Source organism: Neolamprologus multifasciatus, chromosome 5 (genome assembly GCF_963576455.1).
Source record: "Neolamprologus multifasciatus chromosome 5, fNeoMul1.2, whole genome shotgun sequence".
Taxonomy (NCBI): Eukaryota; Metazoa; Chordata; class Actinopteri; order Cichliformes; family Cichlidae; genus Neolamprologus; species Neolamprologus multifasciatus.
Genome location: NC_140443.1, coordinates 2499310 through 2524281, shown reverse-complemented (window position 1 = coordinate 2524281; position 24972 = coordinate 2499310). Strand labels below are relative to the sequence as shown.

At 43.6% G+C, this 24972-nt stretch overlaps 1 protein-coding gene across 9 annotated transcripts in view; it reads right to left on the bottom strand.

Annotated features, from left to right (window-relative positions):
• LOC146517776 (dedicator of cytokinesis protein 3-like) overlaps positions 1 to 23904 on the bottom strand; it is a 313061-nt gene extending 289157 nt beyond the window's left edge. For 4 of the 9 annotated variants that reach the window (XM_085160372.1, XM_085160374.1, XM_085160375.1 and 1 more), the window contains exon 1: positions 23053 to 23904. In XM_085160372.1, coding sequence (XP_085016498.1) covers positions 23053 to 23089 — 37 coding nt within the window. In that variant the 5' untranslated portion in view covers positions 23090 to 23904. Of the gene's footprint in view, positions 1 to 4980; positions 12863 to 13428; positions 16709 to 23052 lie in introns of those variants that run through there. The other 5 variants (XM_085160380.1, XM_085160381.1, XM_085160373.1 and 2 more) reach the window with 4 other exon arrangements.
• Positions 23905 to 24972: the final 1068 nt, after the last annotated feature.

Below are 24972 nucleotides of genomic sequence, written 5' to 3'. Positions count from 1 at the left end.
AAGCTGAGTTCGCTGTGACGCAGACACACTCGCCAAAGAGAGTCTAAATATCAAGAGTTTCATTTCCTGGTTAAATAACGTAATCAATAATAATAAACTGAATGTTTTTGTTATAAAAGATGAGAAGTTGATGAAATGTTATTTTTCATTATGATTTCAGCTTTAGGCAATTATGAAACCACATAATTGAGATGAAAATGATGGCTGTGCTGCATTTCATTACAAAGCGATTTGCACTCATCCTGTCGTGTCTGCACGTCACTTTTCCTGCTCGCTGCTGGAATTCTGCACGCCTAAAAGCACAAAGTCACCAGGCTGCTGCATGTTTAGCTCAGTTCATATTCTTTTTAAAATTAAACTGCAGCTCACTGAACACTGCCCTTAGACCTTTTCAGAGTCTTGATAAACATATTAAGTTAAAGTTCTGCAGCCTGCAGGAGTCACCAATATTGCCTGAGCTTAATTAGTGCATTTCTCTTATGAATCTTGGCTTTTTGCCTTTTTTTAATCCTGTTATACTAACATAAAATAAACGTATCATTAAAAATAAAAAGTTTATCTTGCAGAAGGGTTTTAAAGTGTGGAGGAAAGGATGAGCCTCACAGCGGAAAGCAAATGATACCTTTAAGTGTGTTAATCTCCAGAAAAGCAGCTGACAGTGATCAGATGCATAAGAACACAAACACACCCACGTCAACACAAAGATGCTGAGGGTGTGTACGCATACTCTCAGTACAACGCTCAGTAAGCCCCACACAAACACACACACCACTGCCAGATGTGCTCAGCCTAATCAGGTCAACGTAAATGTCCATCAGCCCATCAGCTAGAATCAGAGGGAGGGGCTGAGGGGGGGGGGGGGGATTGGGGCAGGAGGACACGGGGGAGTTGGAAAATGTGATGGGGTCAGAAAGCAGGAGAGAAAGTGACAGCGTGTGGGTCAGACTGCAGACTTAAGATGGAGTGAGAGTGAAATAAGCAATTATGCAAAGGCTGAAGAACACAGTGTTAAAAAATTTAAATGGAGGTCTATAATTTATGATAATTAATGTTAATTCTGACCCCGTCTTGCAGGCTGCTCTCCTACGCTCTCGTTCACGCTCTCCTCAACACGCTCTGCGCTGATAACTCCATCTGTTGCAACTCAGGAGTGAGACGTGCATCAACTTTGGAGGGACGAGTGAGGCGCCATCAATCATGTTTGCTGACCCTCTACATTAGTGTCACATTAGCCTCGTGTTCAGAAAGAAGGGAAAATAATTCTGCTTTGATTTCTGGGACGCCAGGTTTACTCGTGGAGATGCACTCACGTCTTGGTTCAGCATGTATAATCTCAGGGCCAATTAGCAGAGAGGTAATGTTAGATTACTGCGAGTCAAAACAGAGCCAGCAGCTGCTGTTTGCCCATCTGTGTCTTTCTGAAATAATACTCGGCACGATTATGCATACAGGCCAGAAGAGTCATATTTTAATCCAAACCGCGACCTTTTTGTGAACCGCTCCTAAAGTAGTGCTGCACCCCATCAGTGAATCGAGTTAAGAAAAGTGTAACCAAGTGGAAAATAATGAAAAGGTCCAAATGGGACAGTAAACATCTGACTATAAAGCCGTCTATTCTGATGCCTGGCTGTCAGCTGGTATCGGTCACTCCCGCCTCATCATTTATCAACAAGCAGGGTTACTGCTTACTGTAAACAAGTGGTTTTAATACTATGAAGATCAAACGGGGAAGAAAAAATGATGAATCATTTCTCAGGTTTACAAAACCAGTGTTTGATCTTCATATGCAGTTAGCTTGAAAGACGTTCAGCCGATTTCTGACACCAACATTTGTGGAGGTGTATTTCAGTTTGAATAAATAAATAAATAAACACTGATCACTGTTTTATTTCCTCATTTTTAAGGTTGTATTCAAAGTAATAATTATCCAAATTAAATGTACTTTCACAAATTTATGTCACACAAAAGGAAATTTGACTTATTTGCCTGTTGATGATGGGTGATGGTTATTTTGGCTGTTGGGTCAAAAAGTCACTTTCGCTGCATCCAAACGTGTTTAATAAAAATATCTTGTTTTTAAGCGCCCCGTCCACCAGCAGGCTCGATCTAACATAAACCCATTAAACCCACACACTGTGAAAGCTGTGGGCTCCAGAGCAGCACCCCGACCTCTGACTTGTTCCCGGTCCTCTCCTCACCCCCAACCACTCAGTGAGGCCCATTACCAGCCCATTATAGTAATTCAATGGGATGCTGCCTGCGTGGTGGCCTGCAGGGCACACATAGAAAAGCACATTAAGGCAAACACAAACCTCCAGCTGTGGCTGTTTACACATGCATGGAGACTGCAGCGTGGGGGTTTATTTACATTAATTAGACTAAGGGCAGCAGATGTAAAGACAAAGCTCTGTAATTGTTTAGCAGGACAGAAAATCTGGACTCATATTCCCACTTTCAGAACTCTTTTTGTAATAAACTACCAAATCGGAAAAAAGGTGGAGATTCAAATCAGGTTTGGACTGTTTACCAGCATCCACCCAAACCCACTGAGCTTCTCTCAAAGGGAAAAGATCCAATCTGTCCTTGATATGATCTGATGAGTTGGTTTTGATCCTGCTTTTGCTTTGCCAACTTGCTTCTAATCACATTTTTTGCTACCACTGTGTGAATACATGTGCACAGCCAATAACCTGCGATTGAGCACCAAACACAGCAACTCTCACAATAATCCATTTCTCCACAATATGCACAGAACAAAGCTTATTACTAGAATCCAGCCATTTTATTCCCCTTATCTGAGGGTTGGGCTTCCCAGACGTCCTTTTACCCATGCCAGTGTTCTCAGCCCAAATGAGATGCCCAGCCTCTGCAGTCGGCTCGGAGTCTAAGTTTGGTGAACCTGAAGGCCGCTGGCTCCTTTTTTATAGGAAGGACCAATGATTCACTTTCCAGAAGTCTGTGTTCTTCACACATTACTTATCAGCTCCCAGTCTTCCTATGGAGCAAGCTCACTGTATCCTCAACCTTACTCGGATGCTGTCCAGAATTCCCAGTCATATGTGAGGCTGAAGTCAAAGGAGCTTGCAAAGAAAAGCGTCTGGACTTCTTTAAGTTGCTTGAAGACGTTTCACCTTCATCCGAGAAGCTTCTTCAGTTCTAAGGTCAAATGGTGGAGAGTCCCAGATTTAAACCTAGTGGGAGTTTCCCCCCACAGAGGGACAAAAGGACCCCCTGATGATCCTCTAATCGCCTGAGCCAAGGTGTGAAACTGGGTGTGGGTCCCAATCAACCAGAGTTTCGGGTGAGCTCATTGTGAAACCTGGCCCCACCCTACCATGCGATTTCCTGAGGTCAGATGGCCCAGGATGTGAGTGGGCGTTAAGGCGTCTGGGGAAGGAACTCAAAGCTGGATTATAGATGGCAGAGAGTTGGTGTCGTAAACCACCACCTCAGGAATTCGCATGATAAGGTGGGGCCAGGTTTCACAACGAGCTCACCTGAAACTCTGGCTGATTGGGACCCACACCCAGTTTCACACCTTGGCTCAGGCGATTAGAGGATCATCAGGGGGTCCTTTTGTCCCTCTGTGGGGGTAAACTCCCACTAGGTTTATATCTGGGACTCTCCACCATTTGACCTTAGAACTGAAGAAGCTTCTCGGATGAAGGTGAAACGTCTTCAAGTAACTTAAAGAAGTCCAGACGCTTTTCTTTCCAAGCTCCTTTGACTACGTTGACCTGGATGACTGAGAACCTTCACAGACACGTGAGGCTGGAATGTAGGTGAAATGACAAACATGCTGACGTCACACCAATCTCTGTTTCACGCTCCAGCATTTGACCTGCAGACTTCTATGATGCTGTAAAATGCACAATGGATGAGAAATTCATTCAACAGAAAAATAAACTTTGTGACAAAAGGACCCAGACCATATTTTATAATATAAACATTTGTATTTGACAGTGATACTGGATAATTACCCTTAAAAACATCACGAGAGTTAGTTTTAGAAAGAAGAAAGAGGTTTGTGAAGGATGTGAAGAAACCACTGCAGAGCTGCTTCCTTCTCAAATCAAAGCCAATATTTGTCTTCAGTTCTGTGCAATAAGAAATGTGCTGAAATATGCTGCTGTTTCTTTTGATTTCATCAGCGATGTCTCTGAGGTCCAATTCTGTCTTTGTTACTGCTGAACAAACACTGCAAATGCTCACTCATTCACTCACTCGTGCTACGTACATGCTCAGTCTGCGCACCAACACAAACACATTCACCCAAAATTCACACAGCAAAGAATGGCCAAGCATGCATCCAAATCATGTGACTGAGTGAGCAGGCAGTGGGGTGGGAGGGGATGAGCTTTAATGGGTTAAAGTGAAAAGAGCTCCAAGCCTGGGAGGTTTTCAGATTTCCTGCTCACAGCTTTCAGAGGAGGAAACGCTCTTACAAAAACATCATGTCAGCCATTCGTTTTATTTTGGCTTTTTTCTCAGCGATGTTAATATTTTATAGCAACACTTCACAACAACTGTCATCTAGAAGTGCTTTATATCGTACAGCAGGGGTGTCAAACTCAATTGCACAGGGGGCCAAAACTCAAGGCACACTTTAGGTCGCGGGTCAAACAAGATAAATATTTATTGAACAAACTAAAACATGTTTTTTTAAACATAAATATGAATAAAAATAGACAGGAATATTATTCCAGATTAAATAAACTTTTAATCCAAGATTTCCTTGATGAGCTCAAAAACTCTATTGAGAATTTTTATCCCAACTCAGCCAACGGACCTCTGTATGATGGCATGTCTGCAAACTCTTAATCTATTTCCCACATAAAAGACTGAAATTGACTTGATTTAAACTTTTAGCTCAGATAAAATTTACGGTTTGCGTTACTGTGATCATTACATGCTCCATTTTTAGGACTTTACCACACAGCGTTTCCTGGTGTGTGATGCAGTGATGTGCTGTTAACTCACCGGTACAGTTCTCCTCCTGCATCTTTACTCGCATCCTGCTGACTAGTCCGCTTTTTTCACCGCACAGCTCCGGCGCTCCATCTGTTATAAGTCCAACAAGTTTGTCCCAGGACAGTTTCACGTCGGTTACACTTTGACATACGTTTTAAAAAGTGTCTTTTCCTGCCATCGCCCCGTGCATCGATTTAATGTTCAATATTTCCTCTCCACAGACGAAGTTGGTCAGCTGTTTTGTCTGGACACAAGACGTTGCACAGCTTCATCATGCAGCTCTTCAGAGTGGTACCGGGCTGATTTGGCTCCTCTGCTACAATAAAACTTGCTTTCACAGCAGCTTCACTTTGTGATTTTGCTCTGGTGAAAAATCTGCTGAAATGTCAGATTCTTCTTCAGCTCTTCTACTTTCTGTAGTTTCTGCTCTGCGTTTAGGTTTTTCAGCTAATCCTGACGTTTTGTCTGGTAGTGAGGTCTTAAATTAATTTCCTTAATTACAGCCACATTAGCTCCACTAATAAGACACACGGGTTTACCAGCATGTCTGTAAACATATATTCAGTCTCCCACTGGCGCTGAAAGGCTTTCAGAATCAACTTTTCTCTCCGCCATTGTGAGCGGCTAGCTAACAGAAGTTTGGCTAGATTGACGCGGGAATCTTCCCAGTTAGCCTAGCGTTCAGCAAGGAGGCTGCAGCGCTGCATTATGGGATCTGTAGTTTGTATATTATTAGCGCCTCATAGGATCCGGCCTTCGCGGTCTACGTGGGCCGGGTCCTCAGGAGGTCGGGTAGGCCGGAAGTAAACGGCTATGGAATTGGACGGTCTAGCCTTCTCGATCTACTCCCGCCCTTATTTCAGAGTATTTCCGGTTGTCAGCGCCACGGCACGAAAATCGAAAATGGACCCGAAATCTTTCTCCGTTTTTTGTGTTCATTTTTAATTATCAACGAGCTAACCCACATTCTCGCCTGAAAATATGTTTAAAGTTTATTTTGTGGCCCTGAAAGATTAATAAGAGTAATTTTAAAACTTAGTAGCGGTCGCCATTGCCGGAAACTGGAGCTTGGCTGGGCCGCGCTATGAATTCTGGGATATGGTGGGCCAAGAAGGACACACCCGACCCATCCTTCAAATTCGGGGAAAAGGAGGACGCATTTGTCGGCTGCATTCGGAGGGGTCTACGAATTTGGACAGCCTTCGGCGCGTCGCTGTGACGTAATCGGTCTACAAATGCGGCCTCAGGAGGATGCAGCCCATGAATTTGGACACGACCTATATAAAATGATCTCGCGGGCCGGATATAAATGTACGCCGGGCCGGATGTGGCCCGCGGGCCTTGACTTTGACACATGTGCGGCACAGTAAAGATTTTTAATATTACAGGGAGAACAAAGTAAACAAGCATAGAGGAAGATACAGTTGTTGTAAAATCGAGAATGTAAAACTGCATCAAGATCCAACAATAATCTTATGAAAATGTAGATTTTTCTTTAAATATAATAAAGGGGATGTTTTATTTCTTGTGTGTACTGGAAGCTCACGAGCTACACTAGGATGTAAAACCAGTTACAGTATTTGCATGATTTATGAGCCTTTACTCACTCTATTCTATTTTCAACTCCATGTCTTTATTCTTGAACTCTAGTAGAGTACCGCTGCTTGATTCGTTGCCATATTTGTTAAAATGCATCTTATACTGGCCTCTGCAGCCCTTCAGTTCATCCACTCCCTAAAATTATTTTAGCTCCTCCCACTTTAATCCAACTTTCTTCTGATTGGTCTGAATATAAAACGAGTGTGGATCTGGTTGGCATCCCACCCAGCGACATGCTTGAGGTAACCACATTAGAGATATCTTCTCTCAATGACATCACGCCTGTCTTATAACTTTAAGATATGAGACAATTAAAAGACAAGCTGCACAAATTCTTAGGAACTTAACTGACACATGAAATTAGGTCATAGCTGTGATTTCATTCTTCCAATTTAAAGGCTCCAATTATTTCAGCTTTTCCATAAAAGCAACACAAAAAAACTAATTTTCTCTCAGGTGTGACCACCTGTCACCCTACTTACAGTGAGAGCTGCAGCCAAATGAATGACATCCAGTCAACATTGGGAGAAGCGCTTTTCCTCTTAACACTAATAAAAGCCGCTCTACACTAAAATTAATTAGAGTGAACCTTCCATCCTTTATGAATGAAATGAAAAAAAAAAACATCTTTGTTCTAAGAATCGATGCTAATTGAAAGTGACATGAAACTCAACCTCAATCTGATAACGGCTGAATAAACTGTGCAGATCAGAAAGCTGAGCCTGATGGACCGAGCGCGGGAACGATGACGTCTAAAAATAGCATTTCTATGTGAAATATTCATTAGACAAAGTGGGAGATGGATGGATAGAAGGGAGGGGGTGGGGGGGAAATACAGGTTAGGAAGAAAGAAGAGGTTTGCAGAGACTGAGAGTAAGAAATGATGTAAGACCTCTGACGTTTTGGAAGAGCTAAAAAAATATGTTGGAAAACTGAAAGGAAACTGATAATTAGGTCATGGCGTCTGCCCCCCCAGCCTGTGGTGTCACAAACATTTGTGTCCTCTCCATGCAGAGGGGGAGTGACGCTCAGAGCAGAGCACACTCAGAAAACCACCAAAACACGCAGAAAATCTTCCCTCAGCAACTCAGGAGTGAATACGGACATGGAATAAATGAGGGGTGTTAAACTTTCTTCACCTCGGTGCCTGAATAAGTAATTGTTTTCCTCACCTTGGGGTCTGGCCTCATTAAAAAGTAGCCCCGGCTTTGTATGTGGAGACACCGTCGAGCCTGAATCACTGCACAGAAAGCCGGAGAATGCAGGGAGGTAGAGTAGGAGCCGGGTCCAAAAGGATATTTCATAAAATCAAAAGCAAACTCATAAACGTGATATTTGTCTTTTTTGACTTTGAATTGTTGTCTTTCTTTTTAGGCTTTGTGTGGTGATGTTTTCACTTTGTGCTCAGTGAAGCTTCTGTTTTCGATTCTCTCGTTTCATCCACGTCGTTCAACCACAAGTTAAACACAATAAGAAGGTTCAACACAAGCAGCCATCATCCAATCAAAACTACCAGATATATATTTATACGTGTTTAAAAAGCTTTAGAAAACCTGCTTTTCCCACTTGCTCCCTGATGTGTGATTAAAAATAAATTCCCTTCGTGTTCTGCTGTATTTTTCTTTCATTACTCATCAACTTGGCCTCAACAGGTCAAATAAAAGCTACTCTGCAAGCAGCCCGGTCTTAAGCTGTAATCGATAAACTTGAAGAGGAGGAATTTGTTGACATTGTGAAAAGTGTAACTCTGTTGAACTTACTTTGGAGCAGCTGCAGGACTGCAGAACTATTGACCTTTTTTAAAAGCACTAATCAATAAATCCAGAGACAGACAGGCCGGCGTTACACTTCCAGAAACTGTGTCCAGAATGGCTGACAACCTCTTTCTATTCACATCAAGGGAAAGGAAAAGTGTGGAGGGCTGAAACGAGTAAGAAAGAAAGAAACTTCTAAAAGTCAAACTATGAGGATGCAACACATGTTCAGGTCAGACATCACACTCAAAAAGCAGCTTAATTAAGTCATTTGATTTGGATTAAACCAGCGAAAGAAGGGTTAAAGCGGCACAACGATCATCACGAGTCATGAAAATACAACAGGAAACTGCAGACGCTCGAGCTCTACTTTCACTCACTTACATACACAGTCCTCACAGATAAGCCACTGCAAATATATTTAACATATTCAACCTGCAACACCTGTAATAAAAATCTAAAAACAATTATGTGGAACATTTTTCTGAAGAATTATTACATTTATTTTGATTTTATGTACAATTTGCCAATAACACTTCACTACACAATTATGTGTTTCCATCGTGCTGTTTGCAACTTTTATTAAAACAGTGGTTCTAAAAATGTCCTCCATTAATGGATATCAATCTAAAAACAGTGAAAGGTTAAAAATAAACCAATAAGTTGTGAAGCTCAAGAGAAATCTGAGGATTTTCTGAGGTGTCACTGAAGGTCCAGCCATCTGCTTCTGGATGGGACCTTCAAGACGCTTATTTACAAAATTTCATTTAAACAAATTCCATGAAACACCCTCGAGAACCAGGATAACTAATTTGGTTGGTAAATTGAGAACAGATAATTAAACAGAATGTCTGTAATTTCAGGTTTTTGGGAAACACGCAGAAGAAGCCAAAGCCAGGAGCCAGAGGAAATCCGCTGAAGGTTTGCTAGTTTAAATTCCAGCTATGGAAACTAAAGAGAAACAGAGTCCTCTCTGTCTCTCTCAGGAGCCCTCGCTCAAATCATTTACAAACTGCTTGAGTGGAGCTCCTCAGTGATGAACAGGAGATAGATGTGACTGCACAGAGAATAACAGCATCAGAAGAATGTGAAGGATGGTTTTAAGTCAACGTTTCACTCAAAACGGATGACAGTGATTCTCAAGAAGAATGACAGAATCATCCTTTTAAAGTCTCAGGAGGCGACTTCAGATAGCGTAGTAACTGAGGTCATGTTATTAGAGTTGAATGGATGGGTCAGTGCAGTAAACCAGCGGTCTCCAACCTTTTTTGCGCCACGGACCGGTTTATGCCTGACAATATTTTTACAGACCGGCCTTTAAGGTGTTGCGGATAAATACAACAAAATAAAACTAGTACTGGTACCGAAAAAAAGAAGATTTATTCATAACACACGTGAAAAGACCCAGGAAAACCGAGTTAACGATAAAAACGATAACAAAATAACGCTGAAAACCGATAAAAATCCTGAAAACTATACATTTCACACCTGAGCCTCAACTTTTGCAGCCCGGTACCAAACGACTCACGGACCGGTACCGGTCCGAGGCCCGGGGGTTGGGGACCGCTGCAGTAAACCACAGATCATGTGACCATTTCCAAACAGCAGTGTTTTTAAGCATAAGTGCTTTAAACTTATCAAATATCCTGATATTAGGAAAGTAATCATTTTAACCCAAGCTGTAATCTTTTCCTCATGCTGGCCAATGTGTTGTTGCAAGGAATCCCACACACAATGATGACATTCAAACCAAAATAAAATTAAGAGCAAAAGAAATACAAAAAATTCAAAGCATTACCAAATGCACAGCAGATACACGGAACATCACGCAGACCTGGTGCCAGCAGAAATTCAGCAGATTTGTAAAAGCATCCACTGAATTTAAAGAGAGTTCAGGTCCACACGTCTGGTACCACCGTCTGAAAAGCTTCATCACCCCGGGTCCTTAGGTGGATACCGTGGTCAGGCTGCACTTTTTTACCTAAACTACTACGATGAAAGTGATTGTAAAGGAGGAGATAGGCTACACTGCAGGACTCGACTATGAAACACTGTGTAAGTGATGCCGTACGTATGTATAAACTGCATTCGGCTCATGACAGTAAATCTGTAAAGTCTAGTTACCTGGTGTCATGATGGAAATGCATGGAACTGGCTCCGGAGTGGGAATCAGAACTCCACCAATGGAAAAAGGAATAGCAGATGGAACAATCAAGGTCTAGAGATCTGCTTAATTTGGCTGTCAAAGGATAGGAAGGTTATAGAAACTGATATGATGAAGAACAGCAGCTCAAGACTCCTCAAGCTTAGGATGCACAACATCACCTGCTGGTTTGGCAGGCCCTGTTTTTGTAGACTCGAGCTGATCACTTCGTTTTTTAAAACCATGTCTCAGGCTTTATTCGACTTTTTGACTCTAATAGGGACCAAAATGAACATAACACAAGTCCTTTTAAAAAAGAATTTAAACTAAGAACTGACTTCATAAAAATCATCAGAAAAGTGCAAGAATCATGGAAGCCAAGGGACATTTTCTCAAACTTTTAATAAAACATAAACTTCTTTTTACAGCCAGAGGACTCACATCCTGCTGGTTTTAGAAAGAATGCAGATTTCAAGCACTTACATATATGCTGTAAGACCCAGGAGCTAAATCTGGTATATAAAGTCTATGGCCTTTCACTGACCAGCAACATTACAGCTTAACTTGATGCAAAATCAACAAGTTGTCAACAACATTCAACATTTGTAAAAGATGAACATCTGCAACTTTTCCCTAAATCAGGAGATGATATTTACATGTGCCAACACGTGCACCTGGATGCTTGTGAGCGTGTAAACATACCCAGCAATCAGCCACTGGTGCAGCTGCGTAACTTTAGATAAAAGTTAGTGTGACTGTCAGAGCGTCTGTGTTGGACAAACTGGTTTTACTGAAGCAACATGTTTATGTTGTCAGTGATCGGAGCCGCTCGTGGTCCGCCTCTCTGGATGGAGGCTGGGAAGTTGGACCGTTGTTATGGCGATAAGAAACCAGCCTTGCCAGGGTGTCCGCGGAAACTGAACGTAACCATAACAACAACGGAACTCTCCTCTAGAATGCTGCTGTGTTTAAAACCCCTGAGACACACACACACACACACACACACACACACACTGCCTGACTGCCAGCTGGAGATGCAGCCCACATCCAGAGTTTTCTGACACATGGACCACAAATTAAAACTTTAGGATTTTTACTCTCTTTTAAACTTTTCTTTTCTTTTTTTTTAAAATTACCATCCCAGTTCAAACGATGAGCTGTCCTCTTTGTGCATATAAACTAGACGACAAGCCTGTGCTTTGACATCAACCTAACTCACTTCCCCAAGAGCCAGAACCGCGGGGGGTGAGGCAGAGTGGGGAGAAGAGTACAGAGCAGACAAGGGCGGGGTGAGATGGGGGAGATCGTTATCCGGTAACTTTCAAAGCCGTTCCTCAGCTCCAGTTATCTCAGGATGGCAAGAAGTGTGTCACAAATTGTGTGCTAACCTGTTCCAGTTCCAGTCGCTCCACCAACACCGACAATCCTTCTTCTAATTTTACTTTGTGGTGCAGTCGGTGCACCCGTGTTTCCAGCTCCAACTGTGATTTGAGTGGAAGCCAGTGAAGATAGACGTGTGTGTATGGGGGTGTGAGGGATAGACAGAGATGTGGAGATTGTGAATTTTCACATAAAAGCAAATAAAGACAGGAGGGGTTGCAGATGGAAGCAGCAGACTGAGATACGGGGAAAGATACAGAGAGGCAGCGTGACGGTGACAGACACCGAGATTAAAGTCTCAAGTCTAAAGAGAATTTGAGAGGAGAGTTTAAAAAAAATCCACAGGGTGTTTCTGTGGGCGCAGCACGCTCAGTCTGAATCAACACGCACTGATGGCATTAGAATACAGAGGATGTTTAACGGGAGCTTCATTAACACATCTATTAGACTGAAAAGCAGAAGCACATGAAAAGCTAGGGATGCTTTTTTTATTGGACGAAACATAATCGTGATCATTTAGGTCAGGAAGTGTGACACAGATTCTTAAGTTAACCTTAATATGAAAATGTGTGGTGTGTGTCCACCTCTTTTTCATTTGTTTGTTTTTATTTTAATTTCAGATTTCTCTCATTAGAGCGATACCTGCCGGCCTGCAGGGCTGGAAGCTTCCATCAAACTCAGGCTGGATGAGAGGCCCTCAGATCAGTCTATTCATGTTTTTTATGCTAACTCTTTATAAGTTTGTCTCTGAAACTTATGGATTTCTGTTTGGGCCTGATGGGTGTATTTTGTCAAGAATAGAAACCAGTGGATTGTCTTCTAGTCCTAACACAGTAGTTTTATTGACTAAGTTTTAATGATAAATAGTAAAGAATTACCTCTAAATCAGACTTTTCACCCTTTAAAAGTGGAAAACATTTGCTTTGTTCATATGGACATGAACCAGGACAGAAGAGACCGCCTCTGCTGGACTACGTTGGAAGATCCGCCATCTTGGCTCAGACTGAACTAAACACTGTGGTCGTGTCCAAATTCATGGGCTGCATCCTCCTGAGGACCCGGCCTTCGCGGTCTACGTGGGCCGGGTCCTCAGGAGGTCGGGTAGGCCGGAAGTAAACAGCTATGGAATTGGACGGTCTAGCCTTCTCGATCTACTCCCGCCCTTAATTCAGAGTATTTCCGGTTGTCAGCGCCACGGCACGAAAATCGAAAATGGACCCGAAATCTTTCTCCGTTTTTTGTGTTCATTTGTAATTATCAACGAGCTAACCCACATTCTCGCCTGTAAATATGTTTAAAGTTTATTTTGTGGCCCTGAAAGATTAATAAGAGTAATTTTAAAACTTAGTAGCAGCCGCCATTGCCGGAAACTGGAGCATGGCTGGGCCGCGCTATGAATTCTGGGATATGGTGGGCCAAGAAGGACACAACCGACCCATCCTTCAAATTCGGGGAAAAGGAGGACACATTTGTCGGCTGCATTCGGAGGAGTCTACGAATTTGGACAGCCTTCGGCGCGTCGCTGTGACGTAATCGGTCTACAAATGCGGCCTCAGGAGGAAGCAGCCCATGAATTTGGACGCCTGTGTGTGAGAGTTTGGGCTTTTAAGCAGGAAGTAAAACTGTAAAAGGAAAGAGGTGCGCTTCCACTGAAATACACAAAAATACAGACTCGTTCAAATACATAAAATACACAAAGGACATAAGTAGAAATCAGCATATCCCCAAAGCATCCATGAACACACACTGTGATGTAAAATATCCTTATTTTGAAGAAAATCATTTCAAAATGACACCGGGACGCAGGAAACGTTAAACACGCTGCTGGGCTCTGAGTAATCCCTCTGAGCTCTTTGCTTTTGGCTTCTTCTCTTCAACTGCTGTTCAGTATAAACCAAAATGCATTTTCAAGTTTGTAAGGGCCGCCTTGGTTTTTATTTTGGGTATGAAGCACGACTCATATCGTACACACGAGCTTACTGCCGCGTGCGATGAACTTCCCCGCCTACGTGTGAAAACGCTGCAACCTCTTTATCGTGACTTATTTTCTGCTTCTCCAGAGGAGGGAGAAAGTACGCGGTGGAGGCGAGGATCTCCTCCACCCCCCATCCCTGCTCGACTGGGTGTGTTTCAGCACCACGGACAGCAGCCAGCTGCTCTCAAGCCTCATCGTACTTTAATCTTTAAGCCTCCTCACATCGCGTGTGAAGGCTGAGAACAGAAACAGCACTGAGTCCACCTCGCTCACACAAGAGCAGCGCTCGGTGTTGTGTGTTAACACTGGCACTGGTCATGTTTAGGCCTAAGGACAGCACCCACCAGAGTTCACAAAAGGTTGGACCAGCACAATTTTCACCTACACAGAGAAGTGTGTCTTAGCAAATCACGCCATCTGCCTCTCCCTGCAGCAGCCAATTGAATCCAGCCATGCCCACTTCACCCCTCCCAGGGAAACCTATCCTCTGATAGCATTTTACCTGATGAAACACACACCAGTGTTTTGTTCTTAATGTCTTAACCTGAACATTCATGTTAGATCAAAACCTGTAAAACCAGAAAATTGATCCCAAAGGCTTTCTTCCTTTTTGTATTTTGTTGATTTCTCTAAGTTTAGATCATCCACAATCAGCTGACATCCGATGACACCCTGTCCTTCTGATAAATCGTATATACTTAAGTTGCTTTAGCCAGCAACCTACCTCCAAAACAACTCGTTCATCTTCACGCTGCTCCGGTGTCGTGACTGTTTTCATTAATGGGCCTCGGAAGAAAAAAAGAATCTGCTCTTGATTATAGTTGTCGTCGTTCTGATTCAAATTAAAAACATAAAAGCAAATTAATGACCTGCTTATACGCAGATAGGACTGAATAAATGAGTCTGTGCAGCACCTTTTATGAAAATGTTAAGACGCAGTTACAATCAATGCAAAACAAGAACACAAGGCTGATGTAATGTGCACTTTAGATGCTGGCAATTATTTTTAAGAACTTTGTAATCAAATGACCTTTGTTTTATAAGTATTAGTTCTTTGAGTGTTACTTGTTACACACACACAGTAATAAGCGCCTTGCTGAGCGCTGGGTGTGTGCCAGTCGGGGGCTGCGGTGATGACTTCACCTTCTGTTTAGCCGACTAGTTGTCAGCTGGAAACAACATCACATTACCAGCTCAGCGTCTCCGTCTCAGTCTGATTACTTCACCGTATCTGCGCTCTGACTCCCCTCTGCCTGTGTTCTCTTTCTCTGCCTCTTTCTAACCCATGAAGTTAGTCGGTATTCATTTGGTGTAATTAGTTACTTATCTTTTATGCAGTTGCAAAGTGCTGTTGGGGTTTGCTACGGGATGCCATTAACTAATTAAGCTGAACTGATTGCAATAGAATACATTTATTTATTGTGTGTATTTATATCACTGCGCTGCATAATCTTTTCCCAGCGCAACATTTTCATGCAGAGAACAGATCAGGAACAAACAACACAAACTGTTTTATTCAGTGTAAACACTGTGATCTACACAATGCCCCCCCACTCCTATCACCAGATGACGTGAACAGGTGAGGGCAGGTACTTTTAATAATCAAGTACATGTGCATAGTGAGCAGGTATCAGTGCGCTGTAGGTAAACAAGCTACGTACATTGAAAGCCATGAGACCTACTGATGTTTGGCGAACGTCTCATGTGCACCAATAACTTGGTATTCTATAGAAATCCTTTGAGATCATCTGTAGGGTCTTAAAACTGTCAGCAGTTAGCCCCGGAGAAGCCTGACCTGGTTACGTTTCAGTATCCTGCAAACCACGGGAGACTTCTTACCAGTTTGATGCTTCTGTCCTCTGAGAGTTATGTTATAGACGCCATATGACCAAAGCTAGAAATCTGGGTCACAAACATGTGAATGCTGATAAGTGTGCAACTGTTTAACGCTTCCAAAGCTCACGAGCGGCACAGTTCGATGATCATGTAGCAGGCGTTGGTGTTTTTCCATGTGTCAAATATTATTTTTCTGTTGGAAAATTCTGATGGAAGCTGCGAGTTTCTCACCTGCGTCCCATTTGGGATTTTGTATCTTTTTGACTTTAGCCACGTTTGACTTCAAATGCACATCTTCACAATGGAAAATTAGGAAAAACAGGACAAACACAGTGTGTCAGAATGTGTCACCAAGGGTTACAAGAGCATAAATGTGACGAACTGAGCAACCCATCCTACTGTTGCACTGATGTCATTCATCACCTCGATCACATCAGTGAGGAATAGTTTGGGCGTATCTTTGAGATTTTCACATCTTTGTCAAAACATCAGCACCGGCACCAAAACACTAACAGACAACAGGCTGGTTTTCAGGTCAAAGCAATCAGAAAAATGGCCTCCTAATACAGATTAAGCTCGCATTTATAAAACAGTGTCTGCAGAAATAATCTTATTCTTTGAGATAAACCTCTTGACCAATGCTCTGAGAGGCTTTAACCCTGTGAGACCCAAACAGGATAAGCAGTGGAGAAATTAGATGGACTGGGTACGTTGAGCAGCTGAACAGGGGTGTGTTCCTAAGGTCCCTTCAGCACAGTAACAATCGTGCTTGAATCGTATCTGAGAAACTTACTAAAACTTTCCAAAATTCAGAGCAAGAGACAGAAAAGGACTGTCTTTACCTTATGATACAGTACACAAGCTCTTTAAGAAAGGACCATAATAATAAGGACAATCTGTGTCTTTGTTAACTCGTGGCTTTGACGTGGGATTAAAAGACAGACTGAAGGAGTGATGGACATGGACGGACGGATGGACGGACGGACGGATGGACGGACGGATGGATGGATGGATGGACGGACGGACGGATGGATGGATGGACGGATGGATGGACGGATGGACAGGTGGATGGACGGACGGATGGACAGATGGGCGGACGGACGGACGGACGGATGGATGGATGGACACGGACGGACGGACGGACGGATGGATGGATGGATGGAGGGACGGATGGATGGACAGGTGGGTGGATGGACGGACGGATGGACGGACGGATGGATGGACAGATGGGCGGACGGACGGACAGATGGATGGACGGACGGATGGATGGACGGATGGATGGACAGATAGATGGACAGATGGATGGACGGACAGATGGATGGACGGATGGATGGACGGACAGATGGATGGACGGACGGATGGATGGATGGACGGACAGATAGATGGACAGATGGATGGACGGACGGACGGACGGATGGACGGATGTGCTGTCAGTTTCCACAGGCAGTGGTGATAATTCATCGTGTCCAACTTGAGTTCTTCTCGCCTAATCGTTCACGAGTGGCAGAGTCATGACAGAAGAGAGAGTGAACGTATTTCCTCAAAGACAAACTTCAGATGTACAAATCATTGTTGGGCACAAACCGCATTAAAAGTATCATCTCATAAAAGGACATAAAAGCAGATATAATGCTTTCTTTTATGGAACTGTACTTTATCACATTCACAGAAGCAGATTTTTCAGGCAGTAAATTAATGACTTGCTGAAGTGAATACAGCGAGGACTCATTTATAATGTGAATGTAGGAAAGTTTATTTTTCACATCACAAAAAACATTTTTAGTTTAAGGAAAAATGCATCAAATATTTCTAAAGAACATGAAGATTTTCTTTTTATGGAGTTGGGTTTTTTCTGAAGGCAGAAATGTGTAAAGTGTATTTAAATAAGAGTTAAAAGGCTCTTTCAGAAGAAACAGACTTGGTGACTCGCCTGTGCATCATCTTTTTTCAAAAGCTGTCGGCCTTGCCCTGTTATGCCTAAAGCTTCGCTTTGGTTTCAGGGCTTTGACACACCAGCCGCAGCAGAACTGACCACTGCTGTCAGGTTTTAGAGTTGTACATGTGGGCGGTATCCACACAAGCAGTCAGTAAAGAAAAGAAATGACAGACCTGTTTCATTAATGACAGAACTTCACTGCCAGAGGACACTTAGTACATCAAGGAGCCACTCAGCGCTTTGACGAAATGCCATTAATTGACCACCCAGAATGAAAATAGGCTCAACGTGCCTATTCCAAAAAATAAAGACCCTGAAAGCATAATTGTGATGACTTTTATCCTCCAAGTTCCTCCAATAGCCACAAAAAGAGGTAATTTCCTCCAAAACTAATCAGAAATACAAAAAACGTCCTCTGATGATAATAAAAGTTTCTCACATCCTTAAGCTTGTTCTCCAATGTTCTGACCGCCATCAAGCCGCTTATTCACACCGGATAGTGACGCCCAGTGACGCATCATCCTTCAAAGTCTTGTCAAGATAAGTTTTTTACGATGAAGCTATGACGTTTGACAAATAGGCCGAGTCTGACTCAAAGGTGAGGAAAACAAATGACATAAGAATTCATTAAAGTCGGTTTATAAGGTCTGACACTAGAAGCCCTCTCCAGCCCCCCACCCTCCGGATCACAGCAGTGACAGATGAGCACAGGCGACGGCGGCAAAATGAAAAGCTGGTCCAGAATAAATAAGTCCGAGTGAAGACAGACGGGACTGAAAAGCACAAAGAGAGACAAACAAGGTGCCGTGCTCCTTTACACCTCTGTCACTTACACAGATTTACAGTTTTAGCGCCGTGTACGCTGCTGCACGCCTGCTGGAGGTGTGACAAATGATGCTGTACGACATGTCTGTGTTAAAGTCACCTGCCCACCTGTGTGTTGTGTGTGTCGGTTTTTCCTGATTTCAGTGTGTCTAAACAACAATGAACCATCTGTGTGTTTTATGTAGGAGGATGTTTGGATATCAGGAAACCTGCTGATTTACAGTTGAATTTGCTAGGAATTATAGACTGTACATAAAAGATGGACGTAGCTACCACGACGTCTCGAGACTGAATAGTGTGTTCCTGTTAGAAGGGTATTCCCCCCACACTGTCTTGATGTCTTGAGGCTGGACACGGAGTGCTCATAGAATTGTGACTTAATAAAAAGATAGCTCCGCCCTAAATCGTGCCTTGCCACGATTTACAAACATAACATAACTTCATATTAAATAAGACTTCAAACTAGCGACTGGGATCATGAACTCCCTAACAAAGTGTGGACAGCTCAGGTGAACTGTGGAGCTTTTTCCTCGTAGATTTCTACACCGTCAGAATTACCTTTGAAATCAGAGGGAACGCCCCCTGCTGGCCATTAGAAAAAATGTAGGTTTAAGGTACTTCTGAATAAGTATCACTTCTAAGACCCAGAATGTAAACCCTTCACATACAGCTTCAGTTTTAAACACAGACTGACTGATTTGCAAACGTTTCTGTGGCTAACAGAGAGAGTTCTCATCTTCAGCAGGTGCATTTCATAAGGAGGCTGTCTGGAACGTCTGTTCGTTTGTCCATCTGTCTTCCTCTCTGCCTGTCTGTCTGTCTGTGTGCGTTCTGTGTTATCTGAGTGTGAGAACTGAGTGCTGTGCTGTGCAGCCCTGGGGGAGGTGAAGCTGCATTCAGGAACCTCTATGGGGGCCACAAAGCTGCATTCATGCAGCTGAATAGCTGTTTTCTACAACCAGGCACTAGTCATCCCAACTCCATTGGAAGGGCTCTATGAGTTACCACTCTCCCTGCCTTGGTATGCAAAGCATTATGCAGCAAAAACACAAATGGGTGGATTAACAAAGGGCACACAAAGCATACTTACATGGAAACATTGAAGGGATACGTGACTCTGTAGTTTCAAAGGACGGTGTTTTTAGGATTTCTGCGCTCTTCCCTCTATCCAGTGGCAAATAAAGAATTTCCTCTTTCTTTTCCTTTTTTCAGCTTCAGTGAGTCACAGTTACACATCATTTTTTTCACGTTTCCATATTGTCAGCGCACTGAACGGCCGTTATCAGATGTTATCGGTCCCATACTTATTTCCTCCGCTACCCTCTACACGGCAGCCATCACCTCACTCGTGCTGCTCACTCCACACTGCTGAAGAGAGAGGACTGTTGTGGCGAATCCACTTAGCCAAAAAAATGGATCGGACATCAGTTGTAGAAACGATAGTCTTTATATAAGGCTTCAAAAAGGGGAATGTACAACAAATAAACTGCTCGACATCAGAGCAACATATAATGGCTTCCCGAAACTTTCTTTGCTAGCTAAAACCCAGAGTAACTTTCGTCTACCACAAAGGATTCTGGGAAACGCAGTTTTCTAATGAAAATACCTGTTAAATGCTCCCCTTTAGCAGAAAATTAAATCTATAATTAACAGCTCTCACTAAACATGTGGCTAAATCACTTACAAATAACCAAAATGCTGTTATCAAACAATAAATTGCAATAAAGTTACAACAAGGACGGCAGTGGAGGCTAAAATATTCAATGTAGTTTTTTTTACACGGTTTAGTTTGCGTTAGTACTTGGGGTAAATATCATCGTTTTCCCAACCCAAAGCTCCATTTTCTTATTTTACCACATCAGGAAATGTCTTGTGCATTTTTTCACATGGCCACTAGAGGTCTCTGACAACAGGTGTTAGAGATCTCTGACTGTTAAAAGGGAGTTCTTCCTCCCCACAGTTGCCAAGTTCTGCTCGTGGGGGTCTGATGGATAACTGATAATAATAGTGTGAGGGTAACATCCAAATCAGGTGACTTTTCCATAACTTTATAGAAGATTTATGATAATTATCATTTTAATACCAAAGTTGTTTTGGTGATGGACTTTCACAGAACTTTAGAGTCCATTTCCCAGAATGTCTTTTCTTACGATTCTCCTAAAAGATAACTAAGCTGTCAGATTCACTGTGAACATGTGGGCGGTGTCGACTGCACCTGTGCTCCTCTTACGATGTCATTATTGTGTGGATCTCTTTTTTCCAGCAGTGTCACCACCCTGCAGAGTGAAATGTGTGGCACTTTAAGCGAACACCTAATGTTCTGTGTGATGGAGTCTTTGAAGGGTGATATTCACGATTGCTTTCCACACTCCCGCACTGTCAGATTATGGTGCCGTTTTCCTTTTATGGAGTCTACCAGCGGGCGATGTGAAGGCTTGTAAGATGTGGCACAATTCTGATTTCGATGCTAAGAGGCTTCTAGCAGAGTAAATCCAACAGCCGCAGCACGCATCCTCAGCTGGAGTCGACTGAAGGTATCGGGAAGCAGGAAAAACACCCACAGCCTCTCATTTAAATTCAGCTAATGTCTCTTTCCAATTAACAGATTGGCAGAGTCATGACTGCCCAAATTGACTTCCTGTCAGCAGAGGCCTCGCTCCCTCACGCTGCAGACATTGTGTGGCATTTCACCGGATTGGTCACTCGGAAAGATCCAGGCAGCTGTCAGTCGATAGCTCTGCCCATCGGGGACAGGAAGTCTGGCACCTCATGTGAAATACCTGTGCTCATTTTCTTGAACTGTCCAAGTTAAGATCACTGAGTACACAGTGTTTCTCCTGCATGGGTGGTCTCGGGGCCAATTAGTGAGGAAATGTTTAATCGTTTAAGAGAGAGACAAGGGGGGGGGGGGGGGGGGGGGGGGGCGCATTAAATACTCAAAATCTCACTAAAGTATACAATAAGCATGAAAATCATCTTCTCAGGGTATTGACACAATGAAAGAAACTCAAAGTTAGTATAACCATCAGAGGAAGAGCTCCTTGAACAGGGGGCCTCGCATAAAGAACAGCTTTAAAGTAAAGCAGGATGGTCCAAGAGGTGGTGCAACCTGAGGTACTGGTACCGGAAATGCTCATGCACCAATCAGATTTGAGCAATCCACATTAGATACAGGCACGCTGCCAGTGCCATTAGAAAGTAGAATAAAGGTTATAATTGGTACTTCTGCAGCCGGGAGCAGTAATTCTTATTAAGGAGATTTTATGCTGTATTCATAAATATACGTTGATTAGAGTGTCAATAAAATTCTTATAAAATTAAACTAAGATTTTGTTCCCTTGATCAACGTGACATGTAGGACAGAGTAGGACTGGGAATAGGCAGAGACCGTCCTCCATAACCAATCATTTTATTGTATAAGCAGGCCTGAAATATGACAGTAAAGAGTTCATGCCAGAAGTTTTAGTGACAAGACTGCACACAAAAAAAACTTTAGAGATGCAGCAACATTCACAACAAACAAACATTTAAAAAGCTCCAACACAGCAGGAGCACAAGACTCCACACACACTAAAACATCCTTCCAGGACGTTGATGAGTTTGTGATATTTTCATGAGAACATCAAGATGATGTCACTCAGCGTTTGTGGCAACATGATTTAACCACATCTCACAATGTTTAGAGTCGTTCCTGGATCCTTGCTGACTCCAGAGTTCGTCACTTCCAAGATGGGGAAAGCCACACCACTGATGCAACTCTCTCTATAAGTTTTTAATAACTGTAGAATCAAGGATCACATGATCTCTTTGGTGGAGGTAAGAAAGTCAATTTTGGGTCAGCAGTGTTTTTCCAAACAGGCCTTTAGGTGTGGCTGCCTGAAAGACGCATATGCAGCAGATAAACGGGAGATAAATGGGGATGGGAGTGAGAATAATTGGGCTGTGGATCCTTGGCTAACGGGCCCAAAGCACCAGCTCTCATCTGAAAACATTCACCGTCATCGTGCTGCCACAGCACGCTGCGTAATCAATCACTGCTGTCAAGTCTCAGTTACCTGCACTGCCCATTATCACCGCATCCTGTTCCTGTCCTTGCTTCGGTTTCACTTCACCCACTTTCCACATTCACGCACTATAAACCCACACCAGAAGCGACGACACAGCCCCTCTCTCATCCCGCACCCGTCACACTTACACAGGACTGCTGTAAGGCTCAGAACAGATGACAAGGTCCACAGACCAGGCGCGCAGACCGGAGACAGGACTTGACAGAACAGATAAAACAAAACACCACTTCCAGCGTCCACCGCCTCAGGTGCCGCAGACACATCTCAAAGGGAAAACTGTAGACGGTGTGCAGATAAGAACCTGTAGTCTCTGCACAGTTCCTCATACCCACGGGCGCTTCTTTGGAACAGATTCCAGTGAGATGACCCCTTTCATTTCACAGATTACAGATTTACTTTACAACATGATTTAGCACCAAGACATCGAAGGCGCAGGTGCAGCTGAATGTCTGTAAAGCTTTTAGTGCGCAAACATTAACTGCGGTTTCTGGAGGTGATGAGTTTGGCACCATCCTCTGCGTAAAAAACAAAGCCGTTTACCAGACAAACATCACTGATTTACTCACCCACTCCAATTTTCTCGTCCTCTGTCGGCGTCCACATGATGTCCCGCTGCACCCACAGCAAAATCCTCTAAAGAAAGTGGCTATAATCACCCGATGGGTCGCTTCATGGAAATCCGAGTGACGATGAGAAAGACGAGGAGGACCGCGGAGCAAAAGTTTACTGAAGATGGCTACGGGAAAAAAAAAACCTTAAACCACTCTGAAAATGTGAAAGTTGTCTTAAATAAATGACGGTTAGTATCCTGTCAGGTTGGCGGTGACGCATGGCGCAGTGTGTCGGTCCATCTCAGCGGCTGTGCTGCGCTCCTCGGGAACGAACCGCCAGAGAAATCCTCCACAGGGGCGTCGAGGCGATTTCAAGCCAAACAGGGGGCTTTTAACCCCACCTGTGGGCATTGGAGTGGCATTTGGTTAAGCAAAAAGGCGGCCGGAGCAGATGAACTATGATGCGCGAGACTTTCCCATTCAGGAAAATCTCAGGATCACTCGTGTTTCCCGTCAAGTTCTGTCCGGGCTCGGGAATCCTGTGAGCATCCCTCCAGAGCGAAGCTTCTGGTGCTCTTGCGTCTTTGAACCATGCGTCTGAACCTCGCTTCCTTCCGTCGCAGCTGCTGAACTTGTCGTGAGCAGATGAAGAAAAACCTCAGTCCCGTCTGCGCGCGAGCCGTGCGCAGCAGCGGGGAAGCCTCCGTCAGTTTAAGAGGATCAGGCTGGAGGGGGGGGGGGGTCGTTTGGTCTGCACAGCCTGCACGCGCACAGAAGCCTACAGCGGCTGACCCCTCAGACCACGAGTGGGAATAAAAGACGCAAACATATATAATATATAAACTCACTTAGAATTACTCTGAGCGCACACACCGGCCGTGACATCACTTTACAGCACCGTGACACAGCCTCGGTCGTGCTGTCACTGACACGCGTGTACAGCCGCTAATGACAGCCGTCTGCAGCTCAGCAACTCCACGCGCGTTTGTTGCGCGTGCTGCGCCCCCGCGTGGACACTTCAGAGCAGCACGCGCCGTGACAGCTGTGTCATACAAATATGGTGATATGACACAGCTCCAGGAAATGAATCTCATGAGCAGAGAAAAAGATGGAAAATAAAAATAAAAACTATTTTCTGTTGCCTACATTGTAGAGGGTGACTTTGCCTCTAAACAGGAAAATGTGAGCAGTCGGGGGCTAACGTGGATGCAGCCGGTGGGGGGGGGGGGGGGGGGGGGGGTGAGATTGAAGGTGAGATTCAGTGAATGAATATCAGCATCATCAGCTAACATTCATATGAATCTCTGCTATGAGCTGTGACCATGAAGCACAGCCACTGTGCACCAGCACACACTGTTCTTACTGCAAATCCATCACAGTGCAGCAAACTAAGCTGTTTATCCTGCTTGTTCTCATGCAGCCTTTAAAACACATTAGTCTGCCTCAGTTTGATTTACAGCAGGTTTCACAGGATGAAAAACATGTCACATGCACAGATTTAAAAACATGAGGACTTACATATGAGCTTTAAATGAGCAGTCCTTCCCTTTAAATCTGAGCTCTCTTCTTCCTGTCCTGTCTTTCTTATCTTTCTCCATCTCTGAGTGAAGTTAGCTCTGTCTTTTCTCTCCCGGTGAAATAAGCAGCTGGACTTTTAGCTGCAACACACTGTGAGACAAACTGCACACAAACAGTTTGTGTGTTTGCTGATGGTTGTTGAAATTCTGCATTTCAAATTACCTCTCTACCACAGCGTGTCTTTTGTCTTCCTCCTCTCACCGCCCCTCCCTGAGCCGGAGGTTTCTTCCTGTTAAAAGGGAGTTTTTCCTTCCCACTGTCACCAAAGCTCTTGCTCATAGGGGGTCATATGATTGTTGGGTTTTTCTCTGTATGTATTATTGTAGGGTGTACCTTAAAATATAAAGCACCTTGAGG